Source organism: Manihot esculenta, chromosome 4, assembly GCF_001659605.2.
Source record: "Manihot esculenta cultivar AM560-2 chromosome 4, M.esculenta_v8, whole genome shotgun sequence".
Lineage (NCBI taxonomy): Eukaryota > Viridiplantae > Streptophyta > Magnoliopsida > Malpighiales > Euphorbiaceae > Manihot > Manihot esculenta.
In genome coordinates this window covers 8,578,170-8,587,984 of record NC_035164.2, presented here as the reverse complement: position 1 = coordinate 8,587,984, position 9,815 = coordinate 8,578,170, and the positions used below count along the sequence as shown (strand labels likewise).

Below are 9,815 nucleotides of genomic sequence, written 5' to 3'. Positions count from 1 at the left end.
AGAATAATTCTCATCCCGTAAGTCTTGAATTTTACAATGATAACTTGATTTCTTATAATTTGGAGGTTTACAGATTGAATATTTAATTATTATGATAGCTTCAATGTACTTAAAATTGTTAAAAATTATTGCCCTCCTTTCGTATACATCAAGTCCTCCCTCCTCAAGGCGATTTATTCTCATAGTGGTAAGAAAAGGATCAACATATACGAGATCATCTCTACATGGGTTGACTTGTGCAAGAATTTCAAAGGTAATTAGAATCTTAACTTCTTATATTTCTTCAATAAAACAATCTCCCAAACTCAATATAAATTCAATTTGTCGCCCTTATTCAGATTGAATGACATCACAATAAGTAGTTCTTGCATTCTCTTTATATATAACTTTCTCCAAGAGTTTTATGAAATTATTGAATTCAACTTGATATTTCTCAAATGAAGTAACGAACTTTGATATCTCTCCTCTCTTTTTCTTTTTACTTTTTTCTAATAATCTCACATAATTGAAATGAAACTCTTTTCCTTCCTTTTTTTTTATTTTTTTTGAAACAAACGAGATAAAAATTGAGATAAATGAACAATGAATTCAATAGCTAAAATAAATATAACGAAACTAAAAGTAAATAAGAAAACAATGAAAGGTAGATAAGTAGAAATTTATTTACTATCAACCTTTGATAACAATTGATGTGGAACCTAGAATCAACTTGTGATCAAGAACTTTGAACACACACTTGATAACGAACGAGACTTAAATAGTTTTTAGAGGTTGCTCTACTACATGTATAATCAACCAATGTGATTAAAAATAAAGATTTATAAAGTGATAAACCAGTTAGAAATGTCACAAGAAAAACCTTGATAAGTTTGCTAAATAAGGAGACAACAAAAAATACTCACCTTTGTGTTAGAAAAAAACAAAATAGTATTTATAATATCCTCCAATTTGTGGCTACCACTTTAAAGGTGTTTTTATAACTTTCAAACTCTAATTTTTGAGTTCAAAGATTTAATTTCAATGTAAAAAAAGATATATAGTCAAAAAGTCAAACTTATATTAAATTGAAAATTATTTTCCTAAAATGTCTTGGAGAAATTTTTTTATTAAATGGACTGTACAAATTTGACTTCTAAAACAGGATAATTAAATTTAAAATAAATTAAATAAAACACTAAAATACTAAAATAATAAAATAAGTCCAAATGCAACCGGCTACACATGTATTATACGATCTGAAATTGTATTGTTGAAGAAATTAAAAAATGTTGGCTTATTTTTTCATTATCCAATACTTTACAAATATAATTCTCATCTCGTATGTTTTGAATTAATCGATGATAACTTGATTTCTTTTCTCATGATTTGGAGTTTTGCGGATTGAATATTTGAATGCAGATTGCATACTTTACAAAGATATGCTAACATTACAAGGATATCATCAAGGGAATGCTTCCAAAGAAACACCAATATCTTATACAAGTTCTATTGCATACAAAATAGTTCATAAGCACTTGTGGATCTTGGTTAGTTTTTCTTTTTTCAATTTTTTTTTTCTTCGAATTACCTAACAAGACTGCAGAATCCAGCTCCATTTTAGAATGCAGAGAGCAAGTGCTACAGAAGAGATCAATAAAAAAATTCTGCAGCTAGCTTTTCAATTAACTACAGTGAACGTAACTCATACAATTTGAGTTTCATCAAGTAGTTCTTTTGCATTTTCAGCTTCCAATATCTTTTGCAGGGCATAACGACATCTGAAAATTCATCATTTGATCAGAATATACAATTGATAAAGAAAGAATTTTAATCCAGAAAGAATATATATTAATGGTTATACCTCCATGGGAGATGATCAAGGAACATGTTTGGTGAGACGACAATATCTTTGAAGTCTTCTCTCTTTGCCATATAAGCATTATATTTATGAGGCTTCTCATTGAATCTCCAGCTTTTCCATAAAGACACATTGGTATTGCTTTGTTCTGGTAGCAAGTGAATCACCAGGCCTGGTAGAAACACATCAGGAGGATCCTCAGCTGACCTATTTTTATTTCCAGGGACAGTTTCTAAAAACTGGGATACAGGATTATCTAATGAATTTTCAACTCTAGCCTCTTTATGGAAAGGATTTTGAAAATTGTCATCATTAACATCAACATCACCATCATTACTACTGCTGTTTATGTCTGATTCCTTCCAGAAAGAATAGCCATCTTCCAATTTATTGCTTCCTGCAGTGAGAATAATCTTAGTAGAACAACCAACGGAGAACTAATTTTACTAAAATTATAATTCTATTTCATTACATTTAAACTCATTAAAGTTTAGAAAAGAATATTATTTGGTCCCTGTGATATAGAAAAAAATTACAGTTAATCCCTCAATTTTAAAAAAAATCAAAATATTCTTAGTTTATAATACAAGACTAACCTTTATAGACTTCATGATGTAGATCTTCCACTTTGGCTGGAGGAGAATGTGATTCTGGTGGATTTTTAACCTCAATACCTCTTTGGCACTTGCTAATATAAAGAAATCTACGAGCAAGTCTAAAAATCAAAGTTGTATCAGTGTTGGAATCTTCTGAGAGTGCCATAAGTGCAGCTGCTCGAAGCCGTATAATTGATCCAACTGAAAGGCGTGTAGAAAATTCATTGTCGTGTACAATGCTGCAGGAAGCTCAAACACTTACAATGAAACAGAAATAAAATCAACCACTAACTAATAATTATAAAACTTGCCTTGAAACTTCACCACCTTTATCAATTCCATTCAAAATTAATTACCTTGTAACAAATTCTGAACATGCCTCTGCTATTACTGAATCCACACATGGAAGTGGCCCATATGCATAAACTCGTAACTTTGGGTATTTACCATATAGCTGTGTACAAAAAAATTGAACTAGTAAACTCTCTTTCGTGTTCTGGGCACATCGAATATAAGCTTGATATGAAAATGGGTTTAACAATTTTTAGATGGAGTAATTATATGCATATTTGTACAAAACCAACTAAATTTCATATAAAAAGCACAAAAATTTATGAAAAAATTATTATTTAATCCTTATATTATAGAAAAATTTACTAGTTGATTCTTTGATTTTAAAAAATATATTAAAATATCTGTAATATTTTAAAAAGTCTACTAATTAGTTTTTCTAATAATTTTCATTGTTATCTGTTTCATTATTTAATCCTGTAATTTAAAAGAAACTTATTATTTAATCCATCAGTTTTATAAAATATATACTAATTAGTCCCTAAGAATCGAGAGTATTTTAGATTTTTTTCGATACTTAACATTTAAAATTAACGGACGGACTAATTAATAGATTTTTTTAAAATATTAAGAATATTTTAATATATTCTGTAAAACCTGTATTTTTTTATAACATATAAATTAAATAGTAAATTTTTTAAAATTTAAATATAAATATTTAATATAATAAATGTTAAATTTAATTTATCTGAGGTCGAGCTTATAGCCACGCTCTTTTTTTTTGTAAGACATTGAAAATGCAAGTGAAGGAACATACTCGCAATCCTAGCAATGTGGCAATGGCACCTCCTAGGGAATGTCCAACTACATAAATGTTATATCCATCACACTCGCATCCAGCTCCCAGCAATGAGGAAAGGAAGCCGCTTGATTTAGCTTCTGCACATTCATAGTATCACAAATAGAAGTTGAGAGGATAATAGCCAACTTTACAACAATTTGATCTTAATTACAAGAAAAAAAATGTCCTATTTCACGGAGATAAGCAGGGGTGGACCACGATATAATTTTAGGAGGAGCAAACTAACATATCCTATATTATAAGACCATAATAGTTTTAGGGCAAAACTTTCTTCTTTAGTTGGCAATAATAGTAAAACATATATTTCCACTGAAATTTTAGTGGAATAGTGGGAAACGTGTAAGTCTTCCAAGCACCTAAGCAAATACACTTAGTTAATGAAGAAACATCGTATATAATAAAATCATAGTAAGTCCTACCTGGCACCGTGGTGTATTACCCCACCAATTGAAAAAATACCAAACATGTTAAAAACATGGTAGATTCCACTAATATAAAAATATATTAGTACATTTCATGTATGCTTATTGATATTGCCGGACTGCTAACACCCGAACTGAGATCGGATTCTGAAAAAAGAAACAGGCACAAAACCCAGTAGATTTCACTAAGCAGCCTGACCTATCATCGTGCCATCCAATCCAGGGCGAAAGCAAGTCGGACTGACCCTAAGCTTGGATCCATCAAAAGAAGGCCTAATTTGATAACGTGATAAGAGGTAGAAGAGCAGACCCAGTTATCTCGCACCCTTTCAATATGTGCATCGGAGGGAAATTAAATGGTTGTCTAACAGAGATGGGTATGCTAGTACATTCGTACGTACGGGTCTGTTTGACAAGAACAGTGACACTGTAGCAGGATTGCGGTTATGCGTCAATCGAGAATAAAGAAAAAGAAAATAAAAGGAGGAATATGTGATCTCTTTAGGTCAAGCTTACAGGCCCTACTATAAATCATATTCTCTCTGGATTATGAACCTTGGTGCAAGAAAGTATTTTTTTCTTATAAAAGTATACTGATAAACCTTGACTGGCTCGATGTATAAACTCCCCTAAACGAGTAAGAATTTTCCGTGGAGCAAGTGTCTAAGTCTAATTAATCATAAAAATCAATTATCTGAATCTCTACCTCTCTACTACACCTCATATTATGCTCATACTGCATTTACTACTAACGCATTGGCATTTAGAGACCAAAATGATATCAAGTTTTACTTGTCAACCAAGTGCACCCACCACTTTCTTGCTTGAGTGTCTTGATTCAAAACACTGGATTAGCAGCAGGTTTAAGTAGAGATCAAGAGAAGCAAACTTGGAAAAATTAAAAATGTGAGTTTTGGAATTAAGATTACATATTTAAATTCGTGAAGATGGCACTCATGAGCTCGAATTTGGTGATACGTGCATTGGGGTAAACCTGGGACTCTCAAATTTAACTCTCCTGTCCAATTCTCTATCCCCTTGTAACCTTGGCGCAAGAAAAAAGGGAAGATGGAAGATGGGTAGAAGTGTTAAAGGAAGCCTTTTATCTGGAAAGAATGGCACCCCTAACAAGCATTCAATGATTTTTTTTTTATTTATTTTTAATGGTACATGGCTTCAAGTGAATTAAATCACTGTAGAATTCTGTCTCATAGATACTAAAAAGCAGTAGTAGTGTAGACAAAGAAAGGCATAATATATCAATAAAAATAAAAGATTTTTATATTGATGTGTGTCTGAACACATGGGATTGTCATATCCTGAAGCTGCTAATAAAAGCAATTGTTAAGATTTTAGAAGAAAAAAGATAAAAAATAGAAAAGAGGGGAGAAGGAAAACCATAAAGGAGTACATTTTTATTCAATTTCTATCTTTTTACATAATATATATTGCTTATTTATAAAAAAAAAACTAATTAAAGGATTTATATCTTTCAATTAAACAATAATTAATTTCTAAATTAAAGAATAATCTTCTTTTTAATTTAAGAGAATCTCATCAATCCTAGTGATATCTCTTGATGAGATTCTTATTCAATCCAAACACCAGCTCAGAAGTAATACAAACAGAGTTATCTTGTTGGAAAAATAAGATAAAATAATAAAATCTGAGTTGTGTTGGATATTGTCCTTAAAAATTTATTTTGTAATCTTTCAAAATTAAACAGATTTTTCTGAGATTTAATTTTCAGGATCAGAACAATAAAAATTTATGTCTAATTTATAACCCAACAGAAAATATAAACAAGAGAAAAATAATAAAGTAGAAAAATGGGAGTAACTTTCTTCGTAAAGATGGAGACTATTTATAGTGAAAAAAATGACCGTCGTAAGCGGTTATAAAAATTTTGAAATAATATAATAAAATCATAACGGTCAGATTTAATATTAGATTTAAATATCAAACCAGCAATAGACAAAAAAATTTCATAAATAAAATTTTTAACGACTATAAAATCTTTTGAAATCTAAACTAATTTTACAACATAACTTAGCATTGACTTGGTCAAATTACGAAGCCCATTTTGTTGCTAAAGATTTTTATCAACAACTTGGTATTGATTTCATGGAAACTCTTCCTCCAGTTATTACACTAACTACTATACAGGTCATTATATCCTTGGCAATAACCAATAGTTTTTCAATCCAGCAACTTGATATATCTAATGAATTTCTTCATGATGACAAAGACACTGATGAATACATAAGTACACCCTCAGTTTTGTTGATCCAAGTAAACCTCATCAAGTGTGTAGACTCAAAAGCTCACTTTATGGCTTATGACAAGGCGCCACATTAATGGTATGAAAAGCTAAATGATGCACTAAATATTGTTGGCTTCACTGAATCAAATGTTGATTCTTCCTTTTGTTTTTCCTTCAATAAAGGATGGACTCAAGCCTACTCATCTATATTGATGATATGATTTTTTTTTGTAATAATTCTTACTTTTTAACCACAATAATTAGCAACTGCAAGCGTAAGTTTATGGTGAAAGATTTAGGCACACTTGACTATTTTCTTAACATTGAAGCAACTCACACTGCATTAGGTATCCTTCTTACTCAAAATAAAGATATTGTTGATTTACTTCATTAATCTCAAATTGGCATCTTGCAATGCTATCTCCCCATCTGCATGTCCCAACACCAAATTAAGTCTTTTCTCAAAGATACATGACGCAAAATAAACAATTATACTGCAATCTTTTAGAGGGCTTTTTTTTTTTTTTATGAAGAACCACCTGTCTGGTGGAGACTGACCACTAAGCATAGTAAACTCTGGCCCAGGAAGCCACCCGCTAGACACCTAAATAAGTAGTTTGGCACACACATGCACAGCGACACAGGCACTCCACATGTCCCTATTTGGTGTTTAGGCATGTAAAGTGCAATCCTTGAGGATTGAACCTTAGCGCCTAGCACGCGGCACAAGTACCTTTATCACTATGGCACAACATGCAGGACTAGAGGGCTCTCCTTTGTTCAGTATGATATCATAGTTTTAGTCGACAAAGTATCTCATTTCTAAAAGCACATGAAAACTCACTTAGACAACTAGTAACACATTTTGCGCTATTTAAAAGGAATACAAATTTTCAGGCTACATCGCATCAAATCATCTCATATAAACTTAAATGCCTATTCAGATACAGATTAGGTAAGTGATAAATCCACTATTGATTACACAATATTCATGGGAAAATATTGCATCTTAGAGTTTTAAGAAGCAATCTATAGTGGCTAAGTCATCAATTAAAGTTGAATACAAGTTCATAGGAGTTGCTATTACTAAAGTTATGTGGTTGAGATCATTATTACATGAAACTGGAAATCCTAACTAAACCCCTCCTATTTTGTGGGGTAACAATATTAGGACAACATACTTATCTGACATTCTGGTCTTTCATGCACATATAAAATTATTGTGTATGATTTTCATTTGGTTCGTGGCATGGTAATGTTTAGAGACAATTTTAATATCCTTAACTAAGTCGATTGCTAAATTTATTGTATATTCTAATTTGTAGTAATAACACCCAAAATAAAATTCACTTTGAAAATTGACCATTTAACTTTCTAATATCCTCACTTAAATATAGATCATTGGCTAATTTATAAAAACAACTAATTGATGCACTTCAAAAGCCTTGTCACTGTATAGAAGGCTTGCAACAAATGTATCAATTGATCATATAAATTGATGGCTGAGATCCGAGAATGGGTCTAGGCTTAGGATATCTTTTTGGTGAGCTTGGTTTCTCCTCCTTTCCTTTGTTCCCTTCATTCCCTTTCTATTTTATCTTTTAGTGACATGCAACTATCATCCTGCACCCATACCTTTCTGCCACATTCGCGCTAACAATACATACAGAGAAACAATATCCTTTTCTCTCGTTAGGTGGTCATCTAATTCTACCAGTGCCACTTGGACACGATCCCAAATATCACGGGGTCTATTTTACCTGAAGGGATAATGGGGTTTAGGGCTAGGATCCTACGAATAGGTTTGCATCTAGCCCAGTTTTCCTGGACATGTCCTGAACCCATTGGAGACTTAGAGATGCGTGTTAAGCCCTCCTAAGCTTAGGCCTGGTCCTTCTAGTTTGGGCTTCATCAAGCCTGGGCATTTGGAGCCCAGCAGTCATCTAGTGCCCCTTTACCTACTCATTAATCATTCCATGATTTATGAAAGAGTAAATTTTGATATCTCAATTATTACCACGTGGCTCTAGTAGGGTTCTATCAAAACTTCCTTTCTATGTCTTTTCTCATTTCAAATTTGTGGTTTTGCTCACTGTTCTGCCTTTTGCACTGCTTCTGCTATCCTGCTCCTCATTCTCGTCCATGTAATCTTCGATTTCCCAATCCGAGGTATGTCTTGCTCTTCTCATGGATTCTACTAGGATTCCTGGGGTAGTTGGCTTGGCTTCTTCTGTTACTCCTTCTTCTTTCTCCCATTTTTTTCTCCCGAGACCTTACTGATACTTCGATCTTTAAGATTAGGCTCCCCTGCCTAATGAGCATATTGTTCTCCTTAACCCACCACCGATAGACCTGATAGACGCTTAGTAGAGGCGTAATTTGGTCTTTTTATTAAATAATATGAATTCGGGTTAACTTTCCCTTTTACCTCCTTCTTCATTGAGGTTTTCTGCCATTTTAGGATGAATCCTCAAATGTTGTCTCCTACTTTATCTTGTTCATGTGTTGTTTCGAGTCCATCTGCCTATGTTGGGATTTTGCCCCTTCTATCGAGTTATTTTGTACCTTCTTCCACCTCGTTAGGTCTAACCATGGATTTTATTATTTCAGTCCCCGGGCTGGTTTGTCTATATTCGCGAGGTATAAGAACTCGATTAAGGGTTGAGCAGAGAATTTTGTGGTTGCCGAGCTGATGTAAGCATGCTTACATCACGAGCTAAAGGAGAGCTTGGGCATTAACTGGGATATTGACCTCTCCTGGGAGGAGATTCCTCAACGCTGTAATGAATTCTCTAGGTTAACCCTAGTAGATCAAATCTACTTTCTTCAACTGACCTCTGTAAGGAAGAAATATGATGTCGAGAAGTGCATGTTTATGTCCAACCTACGACACTGCCAACAAGCTGGTACCTTTTAGTTTTTCCCTTTGTGTTCTTCTTTTGTTATTTTAAACTCTGATTAAACTGATTTTTTTCCTTTTCAACCTCTAATGTGCCAATGGGTAACATTGAGCTTTTCAAAAACTTCACCTTGTCCCAAGAGAGTATGAGACACACCTTGGCTGCCTTCAAGACCAACAAGTCTATCGTTGATGTGGCTAGAGAGGTTTTCTAGGCTGCAACTCATACATCGTCAACTCACCTCTCTGCTCATACCCTCACACCTTCTTTGGCTATAGTGTCAGTGTTAGGAGGCTCTTTTTTTGTGGCCTCTAGGACGTTGGTCCCTCCTAAGGCGCTGGCCTTTTCTAAGGCTCCATCTGCTCCAAAGGAAGTCCCTAAGGAGCCTATTGTGGTTAGTGAGTCGGCGAATAGCATCTCAGAGTAGGGCACCAGGTCTCCTCCCTTGGACGTTTCTCCCATCAGAGCTGTGGGTGCTATTACCATGGAGGGCCGGACTGCTAAGCGAGCCAGGACTTCAGAGCCCACGGAGGCAACCCCTTCCCCTCCTGTTGATAAGGGGAAGAAGGTGGTAGAGAAGCTGTCCTCTACCCCGGATAAGGACATGCTCAATGCTGTTGAGGTCAATACTAAATCGACACCAG

The 9,815-nt window shown here is 33.7% G+C and overlaps 1 protein-coding gene across 1 annotated transcript in view; it reads right to left on the bottom strand.

Annotated features, from left to right (window-relative positions):
- Positions 1-1,681: 1,681 nt before the first annotated feature.
- The window catches only part of LOC110612547 (diacylglycerol lipase-beta), a 97,714-nt gene continuing 89,580 nt past the window's right edge, over positions 1,682-9,815 (bottom strand). The window contains exons 10-14 of the mRNA XM_021753324.1: positions 3,542-3,663; positions 2,790-2,887; positions 2,434-2,672; positions 1,841-2,234; positions 1,682-1,757 (exon numbers count right to left, since the gene is read on the bottom strand). Coding sequence (XP_021609016.1) covers positions 1,682-1,757; positions 1,841-2,234; positions 2,434-2,672; positions 2,790-2,887; positions 3,542-3,663 — 929 coding nt within the window. The remainder of the gene's footprint in view (positions 1,758-1,840; positions 2,235-2,433; positions 2,673-2,789; positions 2,888-3,541; positions 3,664-9,815) is intronic.